We start from the raw sequence: 16,752 nt of genomic DNA, 5'->3' as shown, positions 1-16,752 counted from the left end.
GCCTGGCTCTCTTACTGGAAAATAATATCCCAAAACAAACTGGAGACACTGGCCCAAATTTTCCTTTGTATCATACTCACGATCTCAGCATGACCTTTTCCTCAGTGGGGTCATAGTCAGGCAGTTTGACATCAAACATTCGATCCATTAAAAGGCGTGCATATTTGCTGAAATCTAGCTGACAACTTGACTCCCAGAGCACCGAATCATATGAGTGAGGGTCCAACAAGATGGTGATATATTTCCCAGCAACCTGGATCTAAAGAAGAAAAACAATCCACAATAAAAAATTAATGGGTCTATTAGCCTAATGAATACAATAATACATTAAAAATGTGAAATATTACCAAACAGTGGGACAACTGCTAAGCCAAAATCTGCAGTAATAAGTCCATTTACTCAGATACAGTCCTTTTCCTTCATTATTCCCAGCTGAGCACATATCCTGAGCTGGTGCAAAGTAGTGCAAGGCCTTTGACTTCAATGGAGGCACATTGATTTACACCAGCTGAGGTGCAATAGTCTGCAAATAATTCCAAAATGTTATTTTGACTGCATATTTGATGGTCTGAAAAACTCCCACGCTCCCATGGAAACACAGAAACTCACTGATCAAGACGGTAGCATACCTGGTCACAGTTACACATCTGGGCTCAGGATTCTTAGGACCTAAAATTTTATGACTCTGAACATCCCCTGTAGTTATACAAGTTAAGGGACCCACCTTGCACTCCTCACTCAGGCAAAACTCCCACTGACTTTAACGGTGCAAAGGTCATTTCCTCTCACCCCCCAACACTGTACAACATTATGAGGCATCCACCTTCCTCTGAAGTATCAAGTTTGGGCCCCTACAGGAAGCAGAACGGACTGAAGACACCAATGTGTAGTCTAACGCAGGTATGGGGAAAATATGTTGCTATGAAAAATGAAGCTGCTCTGTGGTACGTATGAAAGGTGATGTTAAAGCCTTCTAAAATAAAGCCGCTCATGCACTGTTTAGTTTAAAAGCAGCTCCAGGCTGGCTTACTGTAGCTGGGGGAAGGAAGAGGCAGAGTGGCCAGGAGAGAAGAGGAAAGGTTTGTTGATATTTATGCTGGTCTGTGGCATCCACTCAAAGCTGTTCCCACAAAGCTTTCTGGGCTGCTTTTGGTTGAACAACTGAACTGTGCACCCCTCTGGAGTTAAACCCCGGCAGCACCGGCAATTCACAGCGGGCGCTTACTGTGAAAATATCGCCATGTTTTTGCTTCATTTGAGACAGGAAGCTGGCAGCATCTTTTCCAAATTCCACAGCATGTCCCAGCCAAGGAACAAAGCCTCTGTCAAGTGGAGGTTCACTCGGTAGCCTGGAAAAAAAGATCGGTAAAAGCTCTTAAAGCCCTGTGGAAGGATTGCCCTACAGTTACTTAAAAACCATTGGTACTTAAACTCCTGCATTCCAGCATGTTATGGGTGTGTCAGTGTGAAACGACATTACCATCTGCACCTTGCTTTGTTTCACAGATCAACCATGCTTTGGAACATCACATGAATAGAATTCTATGGCCAGATTGCATTCTGGCTCCCCCAATCTGAATCTTTTTATGTCTCCAGGGCTCCAAAGACGTAACCCCCAAAAGGACTTGTCATTACTATCCTGAGTCATAAAGGAGTGGGGACTAGTTAGCAGCTCAAAGGAAGGGTTTGTGCGTTGTTGGTTTTTTTTAATTTACTGGAAGTATCTCAGATTTATGCTGGTTAAACAATATAATAGTGCGCATAAGCGTTAATGACAAAAAGATATTAATTTGTGGGTTTATTCTCTTTCTAATGTAGCTAATATAAAAGAAGAAATTAAATGGAAATACCTAAGTGCATTAAAATAATCCTATGGGTCTTGCAAACTGACAAAGGACTGAAATTTTAGGATTTAAAGCTGTTATGCTATGGCCTCTGTAACTCACCAGACTAAGGCTAGGTATGTCAATAACATATATACCACAACCAGTATGTTTACACAGCAAAGAAAAACCCACGGCTGGCCCGTGCCAACCAACTTGGGCTCACAGGGCTCGGGCTGCGGGGCTATTTGATTGCAGTGTAGACTTCTGGGCCTGGGCTGGAGCCCAGCTTGAATCGGCTGGCACAGGCAAGCCACGTGGTTTTTTGGGGTAGGTCTACACAGCAAAAGGTAAGCGTGTTAAGGACAAGACAAAGATATATGGGGGCAAATGTTACATCCTTTCCCCTTACTTCTGCAGTTTTTGGTTCTGGATTCTAAGTGCTTTAGACCAGGAATCTGCCATACTCTGTTCTAAGAGAGACAAGACGGGTGAAGTAATATTTTGTACTGGATCAACTTCTGTTGGTGTAAGGGGCAAGCATTCAAGCTACACAGAGCTCTTCTTTGGGTCTACAGCACGGCTACCACACCACTGCAAACATGCTCTGTTCTGTAAAGACTCGAGCACATTTTGGCGTGTTGGAAAAACAATAAATCATAATTCTACAGCAACACGTATAGGGTACATTCTCAATCCTGCAATACCAAGGCACAATGGGATGCAGTAAACTGAGAACTGTCAACCTTGAAAGATCCCTACGATACTGGAAAAACAACCGCAATTCCGAAATGAGGGCTGCCATGCTGTTAAAATATCAGGGCAACCCAAAAAAAACCCAGAGTGCATAAGCACCTGAGGCCTGTGCATTCAGATTGCTCCATTGTCACAAACTCGCTTGAGGTTTCATTGCTCCGAGGATATGAAAATTGGCAGGAATCTGACTGTTTGGAACTTCTGGAAGGAAAATAGGAATCTTGTCCTTTTAATTCCCCTGCCAACTCAAAGGGAGCAGAGATGGCATGAGGTGCCCATGTGGTTCCCTGAGCAAGGCAAATCCAATACTGTACCCTCAGTTACTTGTTGTCGGGTCACCCACTCGAGGAGCTGGGATTTGAACACTGTTACAGCCTTCATTTTGAAGGGTCAGGATCACATTCTGATTTCATTATCACTGGTGTAAAGAAGTAAAGTCAATGGAATTACTCCAGATTCACACCACCAGTATAGCCAATGACAGTCTGGCCCAATGACAGTGAAATAACTACCAGGGAACATTTTCAAAACGCCAAGTATTAGTTACGATGCAAGGGGGTGTAAAGAAGGGCCTATGTGGAGCCAAACAAATTTGAGATTGGGATCTTTAGCAACTCAAACCACACCCTGGGATCTTTCAGAATGAGAGAATTTTACACAAACCCCATTAAACATGGAATCTGCTCTGATTTTGACTGATTACTGCGGTGTCCATCCTAATCAGCGGATTCAGATTGCCAATCGGTGGTGCCCTGGCTCAATAACTAGCAATGGGTGAATCTCACAGAGATCAAGGTTCTGAAAACTTGAATCAATTCACAGCTCTGTAGAACCAGTTTGAGTATGCAAACTTTTTTTCCACTGTCATTTAAACCTATGGGTCATACTCCTCCCCCAGGGAATAATTCAGAAGCGTTTTTAAAACTTGTTTTTCCTATCTAGAGGGAATCCTGTGCAACCTATTAAGGACAAAATAACATTCCCTAAAAGTGAGGCTGGCGCAAGCCCATGCCCTATACAGTCGCTATTTTCCTTTCTCCCCTTCTCCTGTGTATTCACATTTCCCTTCATCCATATTTTTTCACGGGATTCATTCCCCCTCCTTTCTGCTCCTCTTTTCACAGTGACCCCTAAGCAGACCCCACTGGTTTCGGGCTAGAGATTTACATAAGTAGGGACTGCAGCGCCAGGGCCCGAACTTATCGAGGAGAAGGGGGCGGCATTTGGTATATAAAAGACTGAACCCCCCCCCCCACACACACACACACCCCACCCCACCTGCTGTAGCCTGCAACCCATCAGTGACCGGGGTTCTGGCCTATGATGGTTCAGTGGGGTTTGGAGAAGAGACCTGAGAACAGAGCTCCCTCTTGCTCCCCGCGGACACCCATCCGCGTGTAGCCACCCCAATCCCCTGCTGACGGTGGGGCCAGGTCCACTTGCAGCTGCTCGGCGATGGGCAGGAGCAGAGCCGGCAAGGCAGGAGCTCTGTTTACCTAGGGCCACACCGCGCCCGTCACCGTGGTCTCGGTACCCCGATCACTGGAGCCGGGCGCTGGGGGACCCTCCCCCCGCCCACGCAGGCTGCCCCGGGCTGCCCTGTCTCTGGGCACAGGTGCAGGCTGGTCACTCACCGCGTCCGCCGGGAGCGCAGCGCCAGCACCAGCAGCAGCAGCAGGGTGCCCAGCAGGGCGGCGGCCAGAGACCAGCACATGGCGCGGCTGATCGCCGGGACCCCGCCGGAGGAGCCGCTGCCTCGGTCACCGCCACTCCGGTGTGGCCGGCCGGCCGGCCGAGCCCCTCACTCTTAGCTGCCTTGGTCTCCTCCCCTTCCGTCCCTCCTGGCCGGGCCGGACCAGCCCCGCTGGAGCCGTGGGAGGCTGCCCCACTGCCGGCTACGCGCTGGCTCCAGCCCTGAGCGCGGGGGCAGAGCCCCCCCGTCCCCACCGCTGGGGGAAGCTCTCCAGCCCGGCTGGCAAGGGGCTGCCCCTCGCCGGTTCCCCCCCCCCCCGCCCCCTGTGGGATTTCAGGGAGCTGAAACCAGACATCTAGACCCTGGTCCCCGGCTCCGGATCACCATTCCTCACTGGGAGCCCTAGAGAAACCGACAGTAACTTGTGAAGGGGCAAACCCACCCCCTTCTAGCCCTCCACACACACAGGCTCCAGTTTCAATCGGCACCCCAACCCCAGCAGTCAAACTAGACTGTGCAAAACCAGAACGAGCCCTCCCCAAATAGCGGCCCAGACACAGATCCCTGTGTAAAGGGAAAGCCCAGCAAATCCCTCTTGGAAAGAGCGCTCCCAAACCCCGATTTCCACTGTATTTTCTGTTCTAATCTCCTTCCCACACTCTTCCCTGTAGCGCCAAGACAGTTCGGAGAGCATCCTGCGGCCCAAGTACTAGATAAATAACAGGCACCAAGTATCTCTGTTTATTCAGAAGCCTTTCTATGATACTCATCACTGTAGACTCAAGCGGTTTTTCCCTGCCCCTCTTTTGAAGGGAAATTCTAAGCAAGCAAACGGTGCAGCAGAGAAGAAATTTGCTCATTACTTCATCATTTACCTCGATGGGATTCTGGGCACTTTATCCAACTGTTTTTGCAAAACTCTTTTAAATTAAATACTAGTCATGCCGATTTTATTAATCATTTGAAGTATTTTTATTACTTTTTTATAGCACCCACAAGTGTATGATGCACTTCACAAAAGACACTTAAAAGATTGATGGAGCTTCACATCTAATGAATGGCTATGACTGACAGACAATATATAACCAAGGCCCTGTGAATGCCACAGCAAGATGGACCTTGCTTAAAAGACCTTTAGTTACTCTGGTAATCCGGTATGGCACACTGGCTATTCTGGAGAAGCTTCAGTATTATGTGGTCACTCATTTCCGGATATGCATATGTCTTGATGGTTCAAAACAATTCATATTAATTACAATACCATGAACACACTCATTTTTATAAGCAATTCTGCAAATGTGTCAATTATTATTTCTTATTATTTGTGTTTGGAGGCACCTCGGAGCCCCATTCATAGATCAGAGCCCCATTATGCAAATACATAACAAAGAGACAGGCCCTGCCCCAAAGAGCTTGTCTCCATAATCTGCAGGCAGTGCCTTTTTAAACATCTCTGTAGTTGCCATTATGTAAATAATTATTATTACTAATACATACACAAGAATGTGCCCTCAGGACCCAATACAATGACCAATTATCTCATACCAAGGTACTGACCCTGCAGTACTTACTGAAGCAAAATTCTCATGGCAATTGGGAAGAGCATAAGGACAGCAGGCTGGGTCCCCAAATGGCTGGTAGCTTTAATCAAGGACAAATGGGAAGTTACTGCAGCAGACTGTCAGTTGCTTGCTGAACTGTTATTGACCTCACTGTTGGAGGTCTGTTGGAGAACAGACCGCTGACAACAAGATAAAAACTTTCTCTAAAACTAGGTTGCTGGGTTTTTTTTAAGTCTTGTGACAAAGTTCCTCCTCTGCCTTGGTGGGTCCTGCGCTTATTGGCGGATTTGCTTGACGCTGAGATTCAAGACAGCCCTCAGTCTGGCCACTTTTGCTTGTGGCTCAAACCTGCCGTTCACTCAGCTAACCTCATCACTGGCCAGCATGGGGAAAGGGAGGAGAACAATCCCTGCAATCTCTGCTGACCCACCTAGTGGGTCTGGGGACAGGCCAGAGACCTTCCCCTCCCCCTGTGGGACTCACAGTCCAGGTCAACTCCTCTTGTATCAAATAGGGAGTTGGAGGGATGGGAGGAACCCGGGTCTGCCCTCTACTCCGGGTTCCAGCCTGTGGACTGCAGCTGTCTGCAGTGTCTCCTGTAACAGCTGCATGACACAACTCCCTGGGCTACTTCCCCATGGCCTCCTCCCAACACCTTCTTTATCCTCATGGCAGGACCTTCCTCCTGATGCCTGATAACACTTGTACTCCTCAGTCCTCCAGCAGTCCGCCTTCCCACTCTCAGCTCCTTGTGCACCTCTTGCTCCCAGTTCTTTGCATGCCCCTCACTGACTGAACTGAGGTCCTCTTTAAACCAGGTGCCCTGATTAGCCAGCCTGTCTAAATTGATTCTAGTAGCTTTATGATTGTTCTGCAGCCCATTATCTTACTCAGGGGAAAGGGACCTGCTTAATCTGGGGCTAATGTATTTACCTTCTATCACTCTCCTGTAACCATCTGGCCTGACCCTGTCACAGTCTATAGAAATAGGTGGTTTGTCATTGTCTGAAATATTCTTTGCTGAGCTGTTAAAATAGAAAGATGGTTTTCCTGGCAGAGACATGTTCTTTTTAGTGTAACTTACACCCTGATGAGTTATTTTATAATCTGAGAGAACTGGAGTCCGATTCTGACCCCATACTGGTTTTATACCAGTGTGACCGCTGACATCAGTGGTCTTGCTTTGCATTTTCACATATGGAAAAAAGGAAGAATCTGGCCCATGTTCTTTTTCTTTGGAATTAATACTTCTGTTCATGGCTGGTGTGAAAGGTTCTTTCTTCTGTAAGAAATAGGTCCCAAGACATGGGAAACAAAAATTATATATTATTTAAATTACTATGAACCTATTGCCTGGGATGGGGAGAAAAATCCACTTCTCCCCATCATTCCACCCCCACCTAGCTGCAGATAATCAACTTTGTTTCTAACCAGAACTATATAAATGTATATATGTATGTTATTATTATGGAGGTATACTAAAAAGGCAAAGGAAGAACAACAGTTCGTATAGTAACCATAGCAGAAGCAATTATGACCCTCCGTAAGGCATACAACTATTTTAAAACACATTTTTTTTTCAACAGGCTGAAAAGCTAATGAAAGAACCAGGTTTATATATATTATTGTGTTTTCTTCAACTGTTGTGAAAGGTAGCCTGTATTTTTATCAGCAGATTGACATCATAATCAAAAATGTTCTATTTCAAAATGGTCAATATAGAATAAATGTATGTTGACAACAGCACTAGAGGCTTGTTTCTAACAAATAAATTAGAGGAGTACATTACAGTTAATTTTGGTAGTTACTAAATGGTTTTTGGAAAGCATCTGCGACAGTAAAAGAGCTCCAGTTGAACTGGATTGGATACCCGCGGGGATCTTCCCAAGTTGTGAAAGAAAGACTTTTAGAATAAAACCTTCTAAATGTCAGAATATGGTGCTTTTTAGGAGGGGGAGAATGGCAACAATGTTGCTATCGCTTGTAAAAGGTGTTGTCCAATTAATTAACTGGGAAGCAAAACAGAAAAAGAACCAGTGATTGCAGTGATTTGCAGAATCTGCCCCAGCTGAGAGAATATTAATAAAAATATACTACATAAAGAGCATATTCAACTAAATTGTTTCCCAACACATTTCCAGCATGGCTGTGCATTGTGTCCTATGATGATGACTGAGTTTAACCTTAAGACTAAATAGAAACACCCCCCCACACACTGGGTTTTACATGCAAATAGGCTGTAATCAGGTGAGCAGTCACCTGGCTCTTTGGGTTCAGGGACTGTCTTTTTGTTCAGTGCTTGTACAGCACCTAGGACAATAGGCATCTGGTCCATGACTGGGCTAATAGGCACCACTATAAAGAATACCCAGCCATGCAAACAAGGAGTCAGGCTTATGTATATGGATGCACTTGTAAATATTTTGGGTACATTTTGGGCGACCCCTGAAAGCTGGGTCCCCAACCCCTAAGATTCTATGCAAACACTGAAGAAGTTAACATTTTCCTTCTGTGCTGAATGCTGCACTAAAACATAGTGAACACTATGCCCCAAACTCATCCTGGGTTTAACTCTACTGATGGTTGGAGAAAGTCTAAAAAATGCTTTGGAAAATAAAAGAAAGGCAGGATACCAATTTGATGCTTTATATCAGGAGGGGATCCTGTTTTGTTGGCAATAACCCACGTAGACTTATTTTCTACAAAGAAAACTGAACCACAGCAAATATAGAGGCCGAATCTGAAATAAAGCCAACTTTACTGGCATCTTTGAAAAGAAACAATGAGACAAAATACAGAACAAATTCATCCTGGGCGTAACTTCACTGAACTCTATTATCTCTTTACTTTCGTCTGACTTTCATTCCATTTTTAGCCAAAGAACCAACATATTTACCTATATAAAGATTGTTATGGAGTAAATTGGGGAAGTGCTGTTAACTTCAGTAGAGCGACATCATTTTACACCAGCTGAGGATCCAGCCCTATGTTAGCCACTGCTCATAATTACTGTAAGCTGTTCCATGCAACAAATGTGTTTTCTCAACTGATTGCTGTACAAAGCATTTGATGTGAGTACATAGTAGATAAATGGAATGGGTGGATTGCACTGTCTGTATGAACAATGCTGAATGTATTTTGTTGGCATGCTTGCAAACAGCACCATGTGCGTTTACATTTATTCCAACTCTTTCCTTGTGTACCTAGTAGGGGAGAAAACAGTACCGAGACAAAAACTCTAGAGCTGGAAGATTTCTTAACTTGGAATTTGAATAATGGGACAGATATCAGCTTGTGTACATTAGCATGTTTACGCTTACTTCACCAAAGCTACGCCGATTTATACCAGCTGATCTGGCCCAATGAGTTAATACAGATCTTGTGCCAACATGTTTCCCAAATTCACTAACTGGTGGTCAGTCATTTTAAGTGCTATACTAGGGATAACAGAGAACAACACAGTAGAAAACAGAGACAAAAAAAATCACTAACAGTGTCAATAATAATTTGAAACTTAACTGGCGAGGTAAAGGATGTTTCCCTGGTGCTCTTCCCACGGTATCATTTCATGCTTTGGAAGTGATGTTCACTGCAGCGTTATGGTCTTCCAGAATGGCCTATACATGTATGGCTTTTGCAAAATGAAATTTAGCTGTGAAAGTATAACATGAAGCATTTTACAAAGGCAGATAAGAAGCATCAAAACAGGTTATCTCAAAAATATCAGCCTCAGGCAAGCAGCTCCAGGACAAGTAGAAACAGAATGATTAATCTTGCAAACTATTTTGGCACATACGCCAGTGTTTGTATACAAATAAGAGTCATTCTGGACCGTTTCAGCTTTAAATTGTAGGCCTTCATCTGTTTGGATGGGCAACAGGGTTCCCTTGCTATCAATAGATCATAACACGATACAGGCTTTGGTACCACATCAGTATGTTGACGATACTCAGGTCTGCAATTCCTTTTCATTGGCCCCAGTCATAACCAGTGCCAGACTCCCCAAAAGATTTGGCAAGAACAAAGACCTGGATGGAAGCCAGTTGGCTAAAGTTCCACCTGGATAATATAGAGGTGGTGCTGCTCTGCAGTGGAAAAGCATTCAGAAGAGACGACAAAACGTACAACTGCTCCAGCAATTGAAGGCATCTGCCAAACCACTGTTGAAGTGAAGAGCTGTGTTGGGGCCTTACTAGACGCTTCCCTGCCTGTTGGTTCCCAGATTACATCAGTGGCTATCACAAACACTTTTTGAAGCTTATGGCAATGAGCTCCATCTGGATCTAACCCCAAATGAACCTCAGAAGCGATGGTTAGTGGAAAGTATTGTTTCCCTCCAGAGCGAGGTAGGAGGGTCAAATCATCTCATACTGGTGCTCCATTCGCTGCCAGGAGAATTCGAGATGACAGTCAGGGTGCTCTCCTCAGCTGAACAAATAATTTCAAATATATTTAATAGGCAAAATTATTCACAGTTTTTAATTCTCAGAGTGCAAATATTGCAATTCTGCAACTAACTTAGGTGGCTTTTATAAATTACTTATGAAGTTATGGCATGGAATATGGCTTTTATATTGTCACAGTCATTGTTTGGGCTGCATTGTTAGTTACAACAGTAATCTATCAGGGTACAGAAACAATACAATGGTACTTATGTAACTAACCAAGATAGTGTGGGCAGGAATAGGGTATTTTTATGCCAGAGTTCAGTTCATTGAGCACTCATAATGATATCTAAACATTGCTAAAAGTATAGGAAGTCAATACAACTAAACTGCTTCACGCTAGCTGAAGGTCTGGCACACAGTCTGGAAAAACATAGTTATTGCAGTTATTATTTCTTGTGAATTAAGTCCACATATGTGATCTCATTATTTGTTACACAACTTTTCTTATAAAACTTGCAGGCATACTATAATTTAAATGAGCAAAAGAACTCCAGAATTATTAATCACCAGTTATCTAGTTTACATCAAACATAATAAGGTATAAGCAATGAAACAGTGTTAATTGGATTCAAATACAACATCTGTCTTCTCACAGGTGGATAGTGGCCAAAAGAAATGACATATTTTGGAAGAAAGAGGATGTCATGGAGTAGGGCTCTTTTCACTTGAGCAAGTGGAAACACTGTTGGTGACCCAAAATTCAACATGGATCCTGCCTACCTGGGATACAGAATCCAGAATCTGTAGATGGTCAATGGAAGTTTTGTTCCAAACATTATCATAGTCCTATGCTTATATAACTACTGGATCCCTTTCAAGAGTTTTAATTCAGTTATCTGAGGAAGCTGTTCAAAGAGTATCCACTTGAGAATTCAGTATGTCTCTAGCCTATCAACTTTGGTCTGATTGAAAGCCCATTCAACAGTCTTTGGATCAGGCCCTTAAAGAGTGCTTTAGGATATCCAGTGGAAATCAATATTATACATTTCAAGTTAAAATCACCACTTAATCTCTCATGGTTTTACCTAACTCCTCTTCAGATACAAAATATCCAACGACTCAGGGCTTAACAGGAGAAACTGCTAACTCTTAAATGATAGTAATATTTCAATATTCTAAGTTAAAGCCAGTTTTAGTAATAAAGCCAGACTCACGGCTAGATCTGTGGACATGGATATATTTTTGCAGGACTAGAATAGCTTGCAAAAACCACTTGCCTTGTGTTTTTATATTGAGAAGCTTTTTTTTTTTTTTTTTTTTTTTGGTTGAGTGGTTCTTCCTATGACCAGAAACAAACAAACAAGTACCACAAATATTTATCATCCCCCTTTAAAAACTTCAGGCTGTTTGCACACTATCAGCTCTGTGTATTCGTTCTGGCAAAACAAGAAGGGTTGCCTGAATGAGAAAATGTTTAGGTAATTTAGAACGGAAAAAGTGACACTGGAAACTTAGTCATGTTCATTTACAGAATATACACTCCCCTGCCCAACTATTATGGCCACTCCTGGATGAACACTACGGAACACTAGTAAAATGTTATTGCTATGGATTGTGCGGAAAGGGAAAAGTTATTTTTTCTCCTGTTTACGTATCTTTTTTTATTTCCTATGTGATGTACACATGTAAAAAATAATTACACTGGAACAATCTATGCTCTAAACAGATGTCTGGATAGTCAAAACACCTAATTGGAAACCAGTCCCATAAAATCTAGAGATCATATAACCTGGTTAATCAGAAATGTTTTTAAAACTTAACGTAAAAGAAGTAAATGGCAAACAGATGTACCAGAGCAAGGCTTTGACTCTAATGTTGTTTTTATAGACGTCAAACAAGAGAGAAATCCTTGCAAATAAAATAATCTTGGACCTCAGAGAAAGGGATTTAGCTACTTAAGAAAGAATTTTAGTCACTATATGCAGAAATCGTCTGTGTTAGTTTTGCTAATCTCTTAAAATAGAGAGATTGATCTGAATATTAAACCTGAGGCCGCCTCAGGGACACTCATGCAGCAGAAATTCTGTAAACTTCCAAACAATATGTGACAAATGTACGTACAGAATTTTGTTCATAGGAAATAGGCATTTTTCAGTTGTTTGGCTGGATTTATTCAATTGCATCCCACATAAAGCAGCCCACGTTACATGCCGTTACAGTGTATATATAATGAATTAAGGCATGTTAGGGTTCGGTATCAAGCCGTGTAAATATTTATCAACACATTTGTTATTTTTATCCGAACAAAATTTTAAAAGTTCACCTGGAAAAACTTCCCCCAACAAATAGCGTGTCATTTGGGTTCCCCTGATTCAAGTAAGAGACACCCAAGTCGGCAAAGGTGGAATAGCTGACAAGAAGTCTTGCTGCCATTCTTCATCAGTCTTATTGGTGCACATAGCCCCATAAACAGAGTACAGACATTGTATAGAAAATACCACACAACAGCTCCGTTCCTGAAATAATTTGACACTGACCTTCATCCTCCTGGTTACCTTTTCTCCATATAACTAGCCAGATGCCGACAGTCGCCTCTCCTGCTTCTACTTTTAAGCTCTTTAGTCACAAGGGGATGAAGTTTAACTTTGCCTGTGTTGCCCAGGTCCCGCCAGTGCTGTGATTTGCATTCAGGTGATTGTGTCAATTTCAATTCCTAACATCCTACGGATGCCCTGTTCAGCAAATCCTTTGTCACCCACCTCTGCATGGCAGCAATAAGTCTTCCAGCCACTCTCACTGCAGGCTCCAGAGCTAAACATTTACATTCAGTGGCCTCCACCGTTTACCTCTCCAATCACACTTTCTTCCTGTTTGTGTCGTTGGTCCTGCTTCCCTCACTTTATGATCAGCTGAGTTTTGCAACAAATTTCTATTCTTCTACCACAGGAAGCTGCAACATACTGGTTTCTCCCCCTCCCCCTCCAAATCTATTCTTGCTAAATTCTGGTGAAATTTGGAGATTAAAAGAAAACAAAAATTGGCTCCAGCTGGTATTCCAGAGGGAACTACATACCTGTGGGGAACCTGCTCTCTTGGTCTGCACTAAGTGGAAAGGGTGGACAACCAACCATTAGGCTTTGGAGAATCTTGTGCTTGCAGTGCCTGTACAATACCAGGCATCTTTATACAATAGCTATCCAAGGCAGCTTGGATGCAATGCCTGGGATGAGGTCTCAGCTGAAACAGTGTAGGTTTCTCTCTAATGGGTCAAACCCAAACACTAAAACCTGAACATCCTGACAGTTGAAAAAGTACAGATTTGAATCTGGTGTTTGAACCCGGGATTATTGAGTGTTTCAGTGGGGGTCTTGGTGAAGACCATTATAAAGATACAAAATGTGGCTGTGAATTCAGGGTTCAGATCCCGAGTTTTGGTGTGGGTCCATCGTTATTAGGATAGGGTATTTTTAATAGATGCTGAATCCCAGGAGGATGGTCATACTTGATCACAGCAGCTAACTTTGGCCTTCCTTGGGATTCCACAGATCTGCATCAGCTTGAGATTTGTAGAATTGGTAGGAAAACCAAAGTAGCATTGTCTTTGCCCCCGGTTCAAAGTTAGTAGAACCTGTGTGGGAGTCACACACAGACAGTAAACTGGTTGGGTCAATTATTTTATGTGTACAAGCATCTAGGATAACTCCAGCCTGTAATTTTACAGTGCAAAAAGAACTTGTACGTATTCATTTGGCTCACTTGGGGCTACATCATCATCTGAAAGAAACAGACACAGCCTTCTAGCCATGCAAAGGAGAACAAAGGCTTTCTTTATCATGTGGCAAATTGCATGTCCAGGGGTAGTAATGAGTCCATCTTGACCCTATTACTTTGTGCCATCTTAACTGTGATCTGCTGTCGTCAGCTGTTGGTAAGTTTAGAGTATTAGCAAAGTTGCCAACATTAAATTTCACCTTGGAAGAAATTTGAGCCAGCTTCTCTTCACCCACCTTTTCAATGCAAACTGAGCTCTTCTAGAATACAAGGGATGAGTGTAAATTTCAGTTTGCTGCTTTAATAAAACATTTAATGTTGCATTTCTTTGCTATGGACTATTAAGTCCTGTACACTGCAATAATGGGAATTCTGTATGGAATACGCACTGAGTTGCTCTGAAAATCAACCCCAAACCTAAACCCAGAAGTGTGCATGTATGATGCAAGGACTCAAAGATTATCAATGGAATATGTAACCAGGGATCACCATGCATTAAACCCTGAATAATTTGTCTCTATATGCCTTGGATGACCTGTGCATGAGTCATCCCTTTGACCAGTCTAGGAAAAGTCTCTGCTAGAACTAAATCTAGCAGATGGAAACTAATGTGTTACCCATTATTTCACCAGTGATCTCCCCAGTCATACCTAAAGGAAAACAGTCCTGGCCAAGAGCATCACATAAACTTTCTTTAACCAGCAAACAGTTAGATAAAATCAATTTGTCCAACCTCTCTTTGGGAATAATTGATGTTTCCTTACTCTTTCATTTCCACTACTAGACTGAAATCTACTGCTTTGCAGGCGACAGTGTGACCTAGTATCTAAAACACTGGACTGGGACTCAGAACCCTGGGTTCTACTCCCAGATCTGCTACTGACCTGCTGGGTGACCTTAGACAAGTCACTGCCCTGCTGTATGCCTCAGTTTCCCCAATTGTAAAACAAGGATAATGGTACTCACCTCCTTTGTAAAGTGCTTGGAGATCTATTGATGAAGAGCGATAGGGATTATTGTATTTGAAATGGTTTGCATCTGGCTTCTTATACCAATGCAGTTGTACCTGAAAGTTTAGAGGACAGAAAATAGTTAGATTACATATCTAGGGCCCTACCAAATTCATGGCCATGGAAAACGCATCACGGACCGTGAAATCTGGTTTCCCCCCATGAAATTTGGTCTTTTGTGTGCTTTTACCCTATACTATACAGATTTCCTGGGGGAGACCAGTGTTTCTCAAATTGGGGGTCCTGACCCAAAAGGGAGTTGCAGGGGGGGTCACAAGGTTATTTTAGGGGGTTGTGGTATTGCCACCCTTACTTCTGCGCTGCCTTCAGAGCTGGGCGACCAGAACGTGGTGGCTGTTGGCCAGGTGCCCAGCTCTGAAGGCGGTGCCCTGCCAGCAGCAGCACAGAAGTAAGGGTGGCGATACCATCCCATGCCACCCTTACTTCTGCACATAGGCGCCAACTTTTCCTGGCGCCAGTGGGTGCTCATGCCCCCCCGCCCCGACTCCACCCCTGCCCTGCCCCTGCACCACCCCCATTCCAACCCCTTCCCCAAAGTCCCCGCTGCAACTCCACTCCCTCCCTGCCCCATTGGACTCCTTCCCCAAATCCCTGCCCCGGCCCCGCCTCTTCCCCAAGGATGCCACGTTCCCCCTCCTCCCCCCTCCCTCCCCGTGCTTGCCGCTGCGAAACAGCTGTTTCTTGGCGGGAAGCGCTGGGAGCTAGGGGGAGAAGCGGCGTGCTCAGGGGAGGAGGCGGAGGTGAGCTGGGATGGGGGGTGTGGCAGGGAGCTGCCGGTGGGTGCAGAGCACCCACCAATTTTTCCCCGTGGGTGCTCCAGCCCCAGAGCACCCGCAGAGTTGGCGTCTCCGCTTCTGCACGGCTGCCTTCAGAGCTGGGCGGCAGGAGAGCAGCGGCTGCCGACTGAGGGTCCTGCTCTTCTGGCAGCAGCGCAGAAGTAAGGGTGACAATACCACACCATGCCATCCTGACTTCTGGGCTGCTGCTGGCGGTGGCTCTGCCTTCAGAGCTGGGCTCTCAGCCAGCAGCCGCCGCTCTCCAGCTGCCCAGCTCTGAAGGCAGCACCACCACCAGCCACAGCAGAGCAGAAGTAAAAGTAGCAGTACTGCACCCCCCCTTACAATAACCTTGCGACCCCCCCCCAACTCCTTTTTGGGTCAGAATCCCTACAAATACAACACCGTGAAATTTCAGATTTAAATAACCAAAATCATGAAATTTGCTATTTTTAAAATCCTATGACCATGAAATTGACCAAAATGGGCCATGAATTTGGTAGGGCCCTACTCATATCCCAGGGGAAATATACGTCTTATTAAATATTTGTGCTACAGTAGAACCTTAAGGCCTCAACCAAGATTGAGGTCCCATTGTGATCGGCACATACACACCCAGTAAGGGACAGCCCTGGCCCCAAAGAGCTTACACTCTAAATAGACAAGGGGCGAGATTGGAAACAAAGGTGCAGAGAAGTAACTTGCCGAAAGTGGCAGAAGCAGGAATAGAACCAATGTCTCCTCAGTCCCCGTTCTGTGCCCCATCCTCTTCAAGGAGGTAAAAGTGCCTCAGGAGGTGCTCCAGCAACCAAGCTGTGTGTTAATTTGGACAGGCAAAACACTGGTTGGGAAATCTTAATGGACACAGGGCAAATCCCAGTCCTAAATCACCAGCAAGACTCTCACTGAGGTCAGCGGGGGCCACAATTTGACACATAGGAAAGAGAAGGAT

At 44.3% G+C, this 16,752-nt stretch overlaps 1 protein-coding gene across 2 annotated transcripts in view; it reads right to left on the bottom strand.

The window, feature by feature from the left end:
- Window positions 1-15,059, bottom strand: part of PTGIS (prostaglandin I2 synthase) — a 40,593-nt gene extending 25,534 nt beyond the window's left edge. The window contains exons 1-3 of one of the 2 annotated variants that reach the window (XM_043527506.1): window positions 14,960-15,059; window positions 1,226-1,349; window positions 81-259 (exon numbers count right to left, since the gene is read on the bottom strand). In XM_043527506.1, coding sequence (XP_043383441.1) covers window positions 81-259; window positions 1,226-1,255 — 209 coding nt within the window. In that variant the 5' untranslated portion in view covers window positions 1,256-1,349; window positions 14,960-15,059. Of the gene's footprint in view, window positions 1-80; window positions 260-1,225; window positions 1,350-4,213; window positions 4,846-14,959 lie in introns of those variants that run through there. The other variant, XM_037877138.2, reaches the window with a different exon arrangement.
- Window positions 15,060-16,752: the final 1,693 nt, after the last annotated feature.

Source organism: Chelonia mydas, chromosome 13 (assembly GCF_015237465.2).
Source record: "Chelonia mydas isolate rCheMyd1 chromosome 13, rCheMyd1.pri.v2, whole genome shotgun sequence".
Taxonomy (NCBI): Eukaryota; Metazoa; Chordata; order Testudines; family Cheloniidae; genus Chelonia; species Chelonia mydas.
This window is presented reverse-complemented; position numbering and strand designations above follow the sequence as displayed.